Source organism: Nesoenas mayeri (assembly GCF_963082525.1).
Source record: "Nesoenas mayeri genome assembly, chromosome: 3".
NCBI lineage: Eukaryota > Metazoa > Chordata > Aves > Columbiformes > Columbidae > Nesoenas > Nesoenas mayeri.
Window position 1 is genome coordinate 79,491,529 of NC_137544.1, and position 15,442 is coordinate 79,506,970.

At 35.3% G+C, this 15,442-nt stretch overlaps 1 protein-coding gene across 1 annotated transcript in view; it reads left to right on the plus strand.

Moving 5' to 3' along the window:
- The window catches only part of RYR2 (ryanodine receptor 2), a gene marked incomplete at both ends in the record, with an annotated part of 394,128 nt that overhangs the window by 125,272 nt on the left and 253,414 nt on the right, over positions 1-15,442 (plus strand). Inside the window, 2 exons of the mRNA XM_080342351.1 lie at positions 5,858-5,878; positions 14,015-14,029. Of these exons, the coding sequence (XP_080198477.1) occupies positions 5,858-5,878; positions 14,015-14,029 (36 nt within the window). The remainder of the gene's footprint in view (positions 1-5,857; positions 5,879-14,014; positions 14,030-15,442) is intronic.

Sequence of the window (15,442 nt, forward strand, 5' to 3'; positions counted from 1 at the left end):
ATAACGCAAGAATTATTTTTTTAATCAAACTTTTGAGGAAAAAAAAACCAAACCAACAAACCACAGCTTTTTATTTTTATAGTTTGAGTGTTTTCATTAGTCCAAGGTTCACCTACAGATGCCAGGCATAACTCACTGAAGTAACAAAATATTGCATTAGTAATTCAGAAAATCTTTGGATAAGCCTTCATCAGGTAGTGTTGTGTCATGAACAGAGACAGAGCTGTTATGTCCAGCAATGTTAACTTGTACTTCCAAACTTCGAATATGTGTAACCTAGATGTTTCTTAATGCAAAGAAATTAGAGAAAGGAAAGAAATGGAAGTCAAAGCATTTCATACAGCGTGGGCTTTTGTATCATGCAGATGGGCTTATCGGCTACCGGTGTAAAGCTTTATGAAAAAATGAGGTAGTTTAGAGACCTATTCTGCGTAAAATCGTGGCTATTCTCAGCTATTTAGAGATACCACACTGCTAACAGGACAACCGGGAATATTAATACAACAAGGAACAAAAGCATAAAACTTTTGCAGATAAAACAAATACTGTTATTTTCTTGTTAGTGTACCTTATGTAGTATCAGCAGTGATTGTTAGCAGGCTGTTTCAAATAAAGCATAAAAAGAATAAGACTTGGCTTTGATCGACTGTACTTTGATCAAATGTAAGTACTGGAAAAAAAAATCAAGAAGTGCAGGCGCAGTATTTTTGCATTCTGCTTATCCTCAAGGAGAGGCAAGGACAGGAATAAAATAATTATCTATTTCAAATCACAGACTTGTTATAAGCAAATATTTCTAGCCTGAAACACAAGCTCTTCTTTTGAGTGTGCCATATTTAGAATGAGGATGTATGAGGACCTATGGCATGAAAGCAAACATTTTTATCATCTCAGACAGGTTTCCTATTTTGGAGGTAGATGTCGGTCTCTTTTCCAGCCTCACCATGACTATTGGATCTCTGTTGTGCTCATCATTTTCTTTCCAGGGTGATGGTCAATAAAAACTGTCTTTGGGTGAAAGAGAAGTTACTTTATTTCTTAGTTAAATTTTCTAATCTATATTGCATACAGAGAAGGAGCTAAACCAAAAAGACATGACAGCAGAGCTCTTAAAGCATCTTGAAAAGTCTGGAATAGAAGACAACCCTGGGCTGGAAGACATATCATCAATTAACTTGTTGAATAATAAATTCAGGAAATCAAGGTATACATGAAGACAATAAAATATTGTAACAGAAACAAAAATACAATTCAATTTTCAATCTCTCTAGTTCAATTCTAGTTATTATCATCTTGCTTATCTCTATTAGAGAGTTTTAGACGGTGGTTTTACTGTGGAAATGGAAAAAACCTAAATCTTATTTTTCTACTAAGATTTTCCTGCTTCATTACAGAAAAATGAGTATAAGCGTAGAGGAAGATGTAACATCCACTAGCTGGAAAGCATTGCTTCATTGAGATTTCAGGTCACAGCCCCATCTGTGGATCATGGTATTATATCTGTTATTATATCTGTTTTCATAAATAGTTGTAGAGAATGTGATTAGTCATAGTCAGCTAAGACTTTCCTATAATGTGTGGAATAAAGTTCCTTGTGGAATAAAGTTTCTTGTCTCCTGCTCAAGCAGATGAAAAGAAACAGAATACAGAATCCAGAGCTAGGTGTGGTAGACTGTTTTGCACATCTTAAAGGAGCTTCCTTTCCAGCTTTGTGCACTGGTAATTAATGTTGCTGTATTAGTGGATGATCAGCGCGTATTCTGTGAGCCTGGTTTATGTCAAGTTTTAAAAAACTGAGTTTGTGAATGACTTCTCATAATGGTAAAAAGGTCTCTCTTTATTTATCTTCATCTAGTTCATGACTCCTTTTGACAAGGAAACAGGGGTAACAGAACTACATTCCTGCTGTTTTAACTGGCTTTTATGTCTGGTTAATGTAGTGCTGGGTATTTGCAGCACTCAGAAAAAAAATGTTGGAAAAGCAGCCCTGCAGTTTGGATTAAATGCATTTAAAATGAAAGCTTGGCTGAAGAGATTGGAGCTTTTGCATGCCTCTGAAGAGAAGTCAGCAAATGCAGATGACTCTCTGAAGTTTCTGGATTAGCATTGCAGTAAATGATAAAATCATCACCAAATGTTCTTCATGGAGGAATTCTTACTGCACTTACATGAAATTCTAAAGGAAGTATTAAGATCACATACTCTAGTCTCCTCATCTAGTTCAAGAAGAGAAATTAGTTTGTAATTTTAAATGCTGGCTTTTGATCTTTTGCTTGATTCTTAGAATACAATTTTGCATCCTTGTTTTTTCCTCCTTGTAGCGCTAACTGTATTCCTTAGGCATATAGGTGTATGGGAGCCATACCATTTTAGTATCCATAAAGCACTACTCTGTAGTTGGAAGTATCATATTTTCTACTCATTAACTTAGTTATGTTAATGGCTACTTTCTAATAGTAGATTGTGAAAAAATTCTCTTAAGTCAAAGTTAATAGCTTTCTGTAAAATGATTAATTATTGTACTATAAGTAGCCCACCACTAAGTAAATTCTGGTGGATTTTTATCCTTCACCTTTTGGTAACTTTGGTGTTTTCATGGCAATATAGTAATTTCCCATATTCAGAACTGTCAGGTAGCTATGATTCCACTAAATTTGGATATCTAATGGCCAGTGTCATGTTCCTTTCTTCTGGGAAAGTCTTCTGAGTACCCAGATATATGTGGAAATAATATTTCTAAGTAGCATGTTGCAGCTGAACTATCTATGTTTCAAGATGGATTCTACTTCCTCTACTGGAGGAAATACAGTAAAGGTAGATAGTCTTTGGATAAAGAAAAATTAACATTTACCTACCTAAATATTTTCTTTATCAAAACAATAAGACTTGGTGATTAAGAGAGAACCTGAGCCAGAAGAGGAATAGATATTGAATTCCATGGATTTGTATTTATTGTAACAAGGCCAAATTTACTCTGCACTGTAAAATAAATAATTGTACTGTTCTTTCAGACCGTGGTTAACATATGATTGCAATAAAATAGTTTACAGTGTAGGATACCACAGGCGTCTCCCCAATCCTTCCTGAATTCTAAAACTTCCTAGCCCAGTTGGATAGGAAGTCATTAAAAGAAAGAACAGGTAATTCTAAGTCCAAGGAGCATAAAATGCTCCAAAGTTCTGGTGGTTACGTGTAATATGTACGTAGCAAAAATGAGCTTTGAATATTAGTGTTTTCTGAATTTAGATGTATACTGAGAAATGCGTGGGAAAATGGATTCCTGTGAATTCTAGTCTGTGAAGGCAGACAAAAAATGGAGTTGTCGATGTGAAGCAGAATCTGGATTTAGATGTGCTGTGAATCATCTGCTTGTTTTTTGTCTGAATTGTAGTTTAGATCTTAGATACAAGCACTAGACTGAGATATCCATTGTTTCATTTCTGTTTGTGAGATTTATATTTTGTCTACATTAGGACAAGTATTCTTGGATATGAGGAGTCTTATTTACTTTTAGGTTTACTTAATCCGCATTACTAGGGATTTCCAGGCAAATAAATATATCAGTAAGTCATGCTCATGCCATTTTTTGCCCCCAAATGGGATACTTGAAGATCATAAATCTTTCAGGATACTTTCCATATACTAAAAGTTTTTAAAAAAATATCTGCATACATTGCACAGGCTAGTTTTAGAACCTGGGACAAAGCAGTCTGTAAGAAAGAAATGTCTTCTTGTGACTTCAGTAGCTGGAAAAGCTCTCGCAGATGGCTAGAAAAAAGGAAGCATGCCCGATCCAGGAGGGCTCTGAAGACTCACACAGCAGAAAGCTGATAGAATCTGGCTATTATTAAAAATGCAAGATTGTATTACGGTGTGCACTGAACTGTGCTTTCAGAAGCAGATCTCTTTCGATGCATTCAGAGTCTTTCCTGTTTGACCATCATGTAGATGTCAGACTGTAAGGTTTGACAAGTGTACAGTTCAAGTGCTTGTCCTGAGACACCACTGAATAAACATGCCTTTGGTGTAAGCCAAAGCCTGTTGGCAATTCTATTTAAATATGGGTATACCATGCAGATTTAGTGTGTACAGTTCATAAATACTTGGCAAATACTGTACTTGACTCTTGAAGCTAAGTGATGTCCATTAAAATGAAGTAAATGGACAATTCAGCAATTCTAAGGTAATTGATTGTACAACTGATCATGTATGTTGAGCTTTGTGTGGATTCTTTCTGATTCCAGTTGTGGCTGCCCTGTCCACTTAAGTTTTGGGACAGCGAGAACTTCTCAAAGCAAAGCAACAAAGGGTGAATCAATTAAACTCTTTCTAGCATTGTCACACAGTCAAATTGTTTGTGATGCTATGTTCTCAGTGCATGTACAATTTTAACAAGATAAGAGATGTATCAAAAGCAAGGTAATAAATTAAAGACTTGTGTGTGAATCAGACTTGTGTGTGTTCTTTACTCCTTTTTTAAAAACATTGTAGTTCTGTTGTTTGCATTTAGATTTAAACCATTGTCTGCTTTTCTAACTTATCAACATCTTATTATACCTTTCCTTGTATCGCATCTATTTCAGAACACTAGGTGTTTTTAGGAGGGATTTCTACAGCTGTGCTTGATAACAAAAGTCACACTCAAGATTGTAAAAAAAAAAAGAGGCAAACGACAGAATTTCTATTATAAATCTAAATGCAGTCCAAATCTCAGAAAAGAGGTAGGAATTGTCAAATTAACAAATGCTTATAAGTTTATCATGTTAATTCATTGACAGGTCAAATAATGTTTTCTAACCTTTGTGTGCTAGCAGGACTGAACAACATTGAAAATATAAAACTCCATTTTAGTTGAAGTGTACATTAAGAAAAATGAGAAAATTTACTTTGAATAAAACTACTTCTATAGACAAGAACTAGATACATTCCCTTTTATTACAGTAATTTCCCAAGAAAGCTGGAATCCAAATACTACTGGTCTACAGCAGGTACACATTGACCTTTTGTTAGCAGATGCCACGTAAAAGTTTAGCTGTAATTTAAGATACCTTAGGGCAAACCACAGAAGGCTCGATGTGCTGCGGTGTTTTCTGTGCCAAGACCAAAAGCAAATCTACTTCAGATATACTACTCCTAGTGCCAACAAAGGTTTTAATAGCTAGTGCCATACTAAACTTTCTGGTAGCTAAAATGTGTTCTAGCAGATATTCTCAATCCTTTCTAAGACTATAAGATGGTCCAAAGACTTTTTTAGAGAGAGTAATTTAAAATGTTTCCATAATGAACCTTGAAACAGTTTTGTTAATACAAAATCCTAAGCTTTCAGAGTGATTTTCTATAATTTCTCTTATGAAAAATGAATGACATTTTGGTGTGTTGTGCTCTGTTCTTATGCAGGATAATCTCTTAGGGTGCAGGTTGTAGGGTCAGAATTTGACAGTTACCTCCTAATTTTAGCTTTCATACTTATGGCATTCATTAAAATGGCAAACCTTGAACGGCAGCCACTAAACCTTTTCAAGCTTTTAATGTTCACTTAAGACAGATTTACTCAAGAGAAAATGGCAAAATGTTTCATGGGAAACAGTGTTCTGTATTTTTGACTGGTTGGTCCTGAACACAATGTGGAATTAATTCAGCATCGGTCTTCATTGGCTGCTTCCCATAAAATAAAGACAGAAAGTGAGGTATTGGCATTTTGAAGAGGAGGTGCCAGGAGAATAATAGCTTCTGCTCATACATTTTCTTTCATACTAGATACATTTCCAAAAATGTGAAATGTTAACTTCAAAATAGACTTTGATATGCTGTATTAAAGGAAGGAGATTTACTGATTTCTTGCTTTTTCTTTCTACAGCTAGTTGATGTGGAAAAATGGGTATGTGATTCTGTCTTTTATTCACTTGATCCCAAATGTTCCATGTTGCCACTGAGTCTAACCTGTCTGTTTCAATACCCTCTGTGTTCATGACCCTCCAACTTGCATGGCTCAAAAAAAGAGGCAAATACATGGTTGTGTAGGATCTGGTCATTCCTGAATTGTCATACCAAATTTCATGTTACCACAGTGACTTTTCTGTCTTTTAATTTGATTGTTGAATTGTGTAATGTAAATGTATGATTATTGCCTGTCAGTTTTGAGCCTTGCTGTCTGATGTTATAACTCCATTCTGCAATCCACTCTGTCTTTTCTAGAATAGGCACTGTAATTCTAAAGTGCATGACAGTAAGATAATTAATACTGATAATGTGTGATGCTGTATCTGGCTGCAAATAATATATACATGAAATATTTAATGATGGAGAACAGCTGCTACAGAATAAAAAAATCATTCCTAGATCTTAGCAAATAAAGTCAAAGCACAGTTTTCTGCTGAATGTGTTGTTAAGATCTTTCCTTAATGTTTCTGTGTATACCATGCATATTTGTTTGGGCATCTGATACAACTCTTGTATATGGGACATATTTACGTATGTTTTTCTCCAATGTAATCTCTGACATCTGCATATGTATGAGTTAGTGATCATAAAAGTGCGTGTAGAATTGTTTGTTCACGTTTAAAATGTTAGAAACCTCTCTGAAAGCTTGGACGATAATTGGCCTCCCTGATTTCTTAATACTTAATTAGAGCTGCATAGGACACGAAACAACCTTAGACATCCATTGGTATATGGTGAACAATGTAGCTAGGGCACTGGTCTCACTTTATTTCAGGCAAACATAGAATTTTAATCTGTGGTTATTACATGTTTATAGTAAGTAATGACTCAAGTTATAACTTGCTTGAGACTCTTGTGGGTAAGTACATTGTTGCTTTTCAACACCCTTTCTACTTGCTTATTACTGACTGTCTATATCATATGACATATATATATATGAATGTTTATAATATTTATCAAACAATAACTGTAGTTTATTATTAATTTTAGCTGGTTATATCAGCATGACAGTTTTTCCATAATCTGTGAATCTCTGATATTTGTGACAACCAGCAAATTTTTATATGGATTGATTTGGAATATTTTTAAGCCATAATGCTGGCCCGGTTACCTTCTCAGTTTGTCCACATTTTTAATTCTAAGTGAGAGAGCTGGAGTCTAAATCTTTAGATTCTGTGGTTTTGTTCCTATTAAGAATTTTGCTCTAACGAGAAAAAGAGCAATAAAAAGGAAATTCAGTAATATACAAGCATCTGGCCTCATACTTCATAACACATGAAAAACTGTAATCCAGAAGTTTATTGTTTACACTCTCACATGGCTTGTTTTTAACTGGAGTATTCAAAGAGTATGTTCTTGGAAACTATAGTTTTATTTGCATAAATACAAGTTAGATCTGCTTAAAAAAAAAAAAAAATCAGAATTTAGTAACATAAAACTTTTATGCTTTGGAAAGACTGCTTCACAGAAATGTGTCCTTAAACCATTTAAAAAATAAATTATTCCCATGGCAGCAGAGCTAAATGTTTCGTTCTGAGTTACATCAGCTAGAGACTTTTCCTGATAGACCAATTCTGTAATCCAGACAATCTCCTATCTGATGAGGAGGGAGTGGGTGCTTGGCTTTACTTCAAATATCAAATTATTCTCTCTCAGGTGGTTCCAGTTTGCCCTGTAAAGCAGCTTTTAACCCTTTATGTGATTCCAGAGTGTTACCGGAGGTCTTATGGTGGACTGCAGATATACATCCTGACTGACTGCAGCAGAAGGCTGGCTGTTGCACAGCTGCATGGTCACTGAGGCCAGACACCTCATTCTAATACATATATTTCTTCGTAAGCCATTTTCCAATGTAGAACACACAAGATTAATGCAAGTGTGTTCAGTTATCTCTATGCATCTGTAGACATCTTGAAGTCCAAGCAGAGAGCCTAAGTTAGACAAGCTTCATGTCAAATTGATGACCAAATTAGTAACCGCACCTTGATGCAAGCAGTTTCATGCCCGTCAGAGGATAAGCTAACGTCATCCACTTCTAAGCTCTTCCAAGCCTGTAAGGTGTGCTAACGAAAGTTTTGGAAGGAATTACTCCAGTTCTGCTGTGCTTCTGCTGTTGAATGACTGTCATTCTTCTGGTGATTTTGTTCCAAAATCTTTATTCTACTGTACAGCATGGGCTGGCAGTTGAAGCTAGGTAAGAATTAAATAGGCTTAAGATATTCGTTGAACCTTTGGCTTTTTTCTTTTGTCTCTCAGAAGGTGTGACTGTGAGGGCTTATAGGTCTGCTGCAGTGCAGAATCAAACAGTTTAGTTTAACACATCTCGCCAAACGTAAAAGCTAAGGCAAGTAAGGTTTACCTTTTCCATCTCATATTTGAAAATGGCTTTTCTGCTTTTAATGAAACTACTAAGGGAGAGGAAACCCAACATTTGATCAGAGGGATTTACTGAATTTCAACTGAAAGTTACAAGACACTGAGTGTATCTTATTTACAGAGAAAATGACAATAATGAAATACACTGAAATTGAATAACGCATAGTGAAAGGAATTACTTTCAACCCATCTGACATTCTTTTCTCTTTAATATGTTTATGAAATACGGGAAATAATTTTAAAGTGTCTCCTGTGAATTAGCAACTATTGGTGTTTGCTTGCAAATTTGAGATTTCAAAGTAGGTGCTGTATACTTTAAGGGTTTGATTTTTCAAACTACTTCTGTTCCTATAAAAGCACCTGAATGTCTATTTTTCAAAACAAATGCTTAGCACTGTCATAGAATTCACTGTAAGGAGTGGGAATTTTCCAGGACATCTGTGGTTTCCAAAACCAAGCCTTTTTTACACATTTGCCTACATATGGTTGGTGAATGATTTTGAAAATTTGCCATTAAGAGCCATCAAGAATGATTGTTTTCAAGACAGATTACTCTGAAGAGCTTTTTACCTGAAGGGAAATCAAATGTACTTGTTCTTAAATTTAGAGTACAAGAGATAAGGATTTTCATCCTTACATTGGCTGATGGCAAAGTTGTGCGAACTCTAACATTGTAGCACTTTCTGTAACTTTTAAATAGACAGTAGAACCTCTTCTGCTGAAGGTAATGGTTAATCTTTTTCTCTTCCCATCAAATAGTTATGGTGTCAGCTTGGTTTTATGCCTCTAGTAAAACTGATTTTCAGTTTCTTTGGAGAAATGAAGCTCGCAGAGTAAGGAAACATGCTTTAGATGCTTTTCAAAAGAATTGCTTTCATTACAGAGATTTATGGGTTGAGAAGAAGTGAATAAATTCTGGCTTCGAGGATGATGTGGACTTGATAAATATAACAAGTGGATTTTGACAAGAGGAAACAAGCTAGAGTTGCTGTAGAGTTTGGAGTGAGCCACGAAACAAACCTTTATCAAGACAAATGGTTGCAGTAAATGTCTTCAGTGCCACTAAAGTAATTTCACATCCATCCGTTATAATCAGTGTGATTTTTTTCAATCATTAAATGAATTATCTAAGAACTTGATTTTTTTGTTGTTGTTGTTGAGGTTTTTTTTGTTCACATTATGTTAAATTACTTAAATATAGATTTACTTGTCAGATTGCTGTGGTGGGAAAATGTGCTAATTGTGTACAAATATTTGATCCCCTAGTTTAAAAAATTTGATAAATTTTTGATATAGCATGGACTGCAGAGGTGACCCAATGTAGGGAGTAGTATCAGCAGTTTTAACATAGGATCACTCAGTTATTCTCATACAGATATTGAGAGAAAATAGGAGGAGATACCACTGTTTGATGTTAAAATGAACAGGAGTGACTATGGAAATACTGCTTAAAATGCCACACCTACGACTGTAGATTCAACCAATCTGCAGTTCCATCCTTTGTGTGCTCTGTATTGTAGTGGATGCTAACTGCAGCCCAAGTCTAATTCACATAATCAAAAGAAAGCATTGCAAACATGTCCTAAGTACACTTTTTCTTTTCAGAAGAAATCTATGTGCAAATCTGACTGAAACTTAGTTTAATAGAAAAGTATTATAGTATTTCCAGCTGTATACTAGGATTCCTTTGGTATTTCTCCTTCAGTCCATATTATAGATCTGAGAATTTCAAGCTGTGTTCTGTTTATCAATAGCAATTACTGTGAATTGCAGCAAATTGTCTACTTTCAGTTTACTTGTTTTCAATACTTCTTAATTGGATTAGTGTAAAGATCTGATGTTTCTATGTAAGCAAATACAATCCTACAAGAATATTATGAAAGATAATATTGCAAAAGGATTAAAAAACTAATCTTGGCAACTTTGCTATCAAAAATTCCAAATAAAATAGCATTACTGTCTTGCTCTTTTCATCTAGCCAGAAAGCACTAGAATTAAGGTGAGATTATGGTAAGTTAGAAGGTGTTTGAAAAATCATAGTAAGTGATACACTAACTAAAAGCTGTCCAAGGGGCCAAATAATAGCCCCAAACAGCTGTAAATATTTACCTTAACAACACATCCTTAGTGTCCTCAGATAAAGCTCCAATAGGTTTTAAATTTTATTTATTTATTTTGTTTTGAAAGAGAGAGAACAGTTAGGATCATGGATAGAATGATGGATGTTATGTGCCTCAAATCTTTGAACAATATTTTTTTTTTTTTTGTTTTTTTTTTTTTTTTTCCCTTAGTTCCCTGTTCCAAGCCATACAGGTTGTCTGGCTGCTGAGTTTAGTTCCTCCACAAGGATGATATTTGTGTAACACTAAGCACTCACATATACATTTGTCCCTGAAAGACCAGATAGTGCATGCAGCTGGAGGCTTAAGCCAGTCGAATATGATTATCCAGTTGTTAGTTATATTCAGCTACCAGTCCTACCCCTCAGGATAACTTTTGAAAAAGTTGAATGCTAGAGAAACAGATGAATATAACACAGCACGTTCTGATTTCTTGAACAAGTGAGTTTGAAAGGTAAAATGGTGTCTTTGATGGATTTAGTCATCAGTTTTGCATTGATTTTGGTAGGACAGGATTTAAAAGAGACACTTATTTGTAGTCCAGAAGTGTGTCAGAAGTCCAGTTATTACCTTGCTTCTGAATGGTCAGTAGAGAACCTCCAGTGGATTCTTGAATTTCAGTGTCTGATACAACACAGGTGTTCTGCACTTAGTTTATAACTGGTCAGCAATTCAGGTATTGAAAGTGCTTTAGACATTTACACTGTAGACAGTGTAGGTTAGCAAGTTATTTAGACTCCTAATTATAGTCAAGGCAAAGAATAAAACCATTCTGCTTCATAGGTGGTCCTATCCTACAGGACATGTCAGCTTAATAGATCAGGTGAATCACATTCTTGAAATGACTGTTTCTTCCTTGACTGTAATTAAATCTACACAACTAGCTGAAATCCGCATAGTGCAGATAAATCTCATCCTTAATAACTCTTAAGACTGAACTTATTTCTAGTAGTATTTTATACTGGATATTGCATACATATATGTGGTTTGTTAGAGTGTGTAGAATGTCATATTTGAAATGTAAACGTGAACAAGTTCTACTATCATCAATGCAACTCCACTGATGGGGTAGGAGCTTTGTGTATAAGTAAAATAACATGTCATCACAGTATGATCTCTTCTTTTACTTTTAGCTGAGTTAGTGCTGAAGTATACAATTATTTTTTGCATTTGATAACTTTATTGGTCTGTCTTTTTGTCACTTTGACCCTTCGGTGTTAGCATTTGGCAAACAATACATTTGAAGGGCAATATCTGTTAGAATGACATTAAGAAATTTCAAGTTATAGGTCTGCTTTATCTGTTTAATTTTCAAATACACATTCTGAATTGGTAATCTAGGTCCAGAAACTCATGTATACTGTTGTGCTGAGGCACAAAGAGCAGAAAGCTCTTCCCTCTGCAGAGGAGAAGTTGGAGAAATTTCTTGTGTAACAGCCTGTTTACCTACCTGAAGTGCGTAATTTCTGTTGTTTTGCTTCAGGGTGGTGTGTGTTGATTTTTTTTTTTTTCTCTCCCTCCGCAACTGAGAGTTGGTGTTTTTCAAAGTAAGCATTTCTCTGTTAGCTAAGAAGGGATTCAGTCTGAAAAACTTGGAGCGCATTCTTGCAGCAGGAGAACCTGGAACCCTCTGCCCCATCCATTTGCTGGTAGCTGGGGCCATCACCTTTCATGGCATGTAACTTCTCAGGCTTAGCCTGAAGTTTCACAAGGCATTCTCCTCACGTTCATGGGCATAATGTGCATTTAAGTGTTTGCCATGAAGAGAAAGCATTTTTACAGCAAGGAAGTGAGAGAGTATTTATTCCACTGGTGGTTTTAAAGACGTGTTCAGATGTCCCTCGCCCCCTGTTGTCTTTCAGGTTTTCTGGCTTGAAGGGGCCTGTTCATGGCCTGTTCACTTTCTGTCTCTAACAATGACATATAAATCATCTTCAAAATTATTAAGAAACCAGAGTAACTCTAAAGAATGTAATATGACAGATGCAAACAGATTACAATTGTTTCTCTCATTTGTTACTGTTCATTTAATGTGTCAACTGAAGAGAATGAATTGTTAAATGTGTTCTTCCAAAATATCCAGCACAAGAAGCTGCTGTATCATTTTAGTAATCAAGGGAAGAGATTATAAACTATTTGCTTTAATTTGAAGCTAGTTAAGAGATTACAATCAAGCAGTTAAAATAAATCATCAAGAGGAGAACCAGAAGGTTTCACAGAAAGACTGTTGTTCAGTATACTTGTAACATGAAAAAAGTGGTGGGATTGTGTAGTTTGCAGAATAAAATTTCATAGAGGAATGACAGCTGGGAGAGATTGAGGTCTTCAATAGATCTGATGTCCTTGATAAACTGACAGCATGATGGCAAAATAAATTCAGTATTGAAAAATATATTAAAAGTTATATTAGAATTAATAATTAATTTTTTTCTATATTACTGAATTTGCAACCCCTCCTTTCCCCTGCCTTCCCCACTGTAGTCAGCTCAGCGAAGACTTCTGGTTAATTAAAAGCAAAGAAAATATTGGGGATGAATAATAATGACAGAATGATCATAGTGTATTTTAAGTCCTTGCTTTATGAGGGTGGTGGACAGGGTGCATGATCTTTAATTATGGACAATTTGTTTCCAAATGCCTACGGGACAGACCTAGAAGACTTTTAAGGAGAGAAGTCCATGAATATTTTGAGATCATTAGATTATATATATATATATATTTTTCTTTTACTTTAGCTAGAACATCTTGTACATCTTTAAGAACAGATACTTCTGTTTTAAAATCATGTATGGAATGAAAGCACTCAGTCTTGCTTGGAAGCTGTCCAGTTAGACTCTCTTTTTATGTGGGATAGAGATTTGCTGCCAGTCTTCAGTCCTCAGCTTCAAACTTTGTGATACCAAAACATGAACTGATGAAGCCAAAAGAGGAAAAGATGTCCATAGAACTCTCACAAAGAAATCCAAATCACTGCTTGTAATATATCACTCCTCTTGTTCTTGAGTACCTCCACAAAAATTAACCTAAAAATTTCTATAATCTTCTGACGTCAGTCACATGGCACTGAATTCTTTTAACCAGTGAATGAAATGTTATTAACATTTTAATTTTCTTAATTTATAGTGCATTTACTTATGATACATCACTACAATAGTGGTGTTGCTCTCCAGCACTGCACTTTGAATGCAGGACTTTACAACTTGTGTTGTACTTAGTTAAACAACTAGCTCTGCAGATAGTTTTGAAGATGATCAGGCATGGTACCTGTTTTACCTGTACTGTGTTTTATCTTAAAGCAATAAGAATTTAACGTGGTATATTATTTAAAGTAAAAAAAAAAATCTGAGAAAACTATTGCATTAAAAAGTGATGAAGCCTTGTTCTGAGCAGCTGTTTTACTTTCTAGCATGAGCTATAATTATGCTAATTGCAATGATAAATGTTTCTTTTAAGTGTGGTTTGTAGTTCTGTGTATCCCACTCACTTTTTCAGGGAAAACAAATCCCACTTTTAGCACCTGAAAACAAATATTCATTTCACATTTTCTCTTTTTTTCCCCCCTTCTCATGGCTCTACAGAAATTTATGATGAAGGTAAGCAAGTTAAACATTTAGTATTATACTTTCTGTGAATTCCTACAGTTTAATTCAATTCATTATTTTTCTTTGCTTTTTGACATCAGCATCAAACTTGCCTTCTCTAAACCAGCACATGCTGAATTTTGTAACAATTTGATTTTAGAAACAACAATGATTTTAGTTGGGTTGGGGTTATGGTTTATTTAGATTGTGAAGGACCAAAGGCAGGCACCTTTCTAGAAAGAGGAGTCTGGGCTGGCTTCTCTAATTCTCAATTCATCCCTTTCAGTAAGAATGCAACATTTTTGGCAAATAAGAAATCTTGAGACAATGAATAAATAATAAAAGCTGCAGTAAAACGTTTGGACGTTTTGGAAAGCGGGGACAGCATGCTGTTTCTTCTGTCACAAGAATGCTGGTGTTATGGTATGGGCTCTCAGTGGGTAAGGGGGGGAACCCTTGAGCTGGGGGTCACTGACCATTCACTGCCTTGGGTCAGCAAGCATGTGCAGGAGCTCTGCTTCTCAGTTCCTTTTTTAAAATGTATTTGTTTATTCAGTCTATAATACGGCACTTAATGAACCTCCAAACATTTTGAATAATTGACATTTGAATACTTGCCTGTGATTTTAGCTGAGATGTCTTGGTTATCTGTGTTCTACTTTTTCCTTTAATTATCCACCTCTATTCCCAGTTCATCTTCTAAAATGATTTGTTTACTGATTTTTCATGCCCTAAGACTTTGCCGTTCTATGGTATGGTCTTACCTCATTGTCACTCTCCAAAAGGGAGGAATTCTGGGCTAGATAAGAAGTGCTATTTTAAGGGATGGGTTTAATGATGTCAGAGGAATTTTCTTAGCATGACTCCTCTGCTGATCCATCTTTTCTTCCCACTTGGCTATCTGTCTTATTCTTTATCTGTGAGTTTCTTTCCTGAGTGGCAAGGATGATTCACATTCCTTGTATCACACAGCAACAGAAAAAGCTTAGGCACAATCCTTAACCTGTGAAAAATGCCTCCCTCCTCCACTTACTTAGCTCTTAACCAGGAAGATTTTAATAATTCTATCTCCTAAACAGTGAAGGAGGAGGAGTACAAGGGAAGAGAAATCTTAACTACGCAAAGGGAGAAATCGATAAATTTAATCATCTTGGGCAAATTTTTTCCAAACCACTGGAAGTGCTTGAAAATAGAAGTTTGTAACGGAAGTATTGCCTCAGCCATAAATATAAATGTTTGTTTTACACAGAAGCCTTGAAACAGATGATCAATATTATTTATTTTTTTTTTATTTATTTTCACTCCTGTGTCTGCTTTTCGTTGATGTGAAGCTTCCCATTGCTGGGAAAGTGATAATGTAAACAAACTGTTGGAAGAATTAATCATGAGGCATATCTGAAGTGTTTCTAATTATATGTTGTTTAT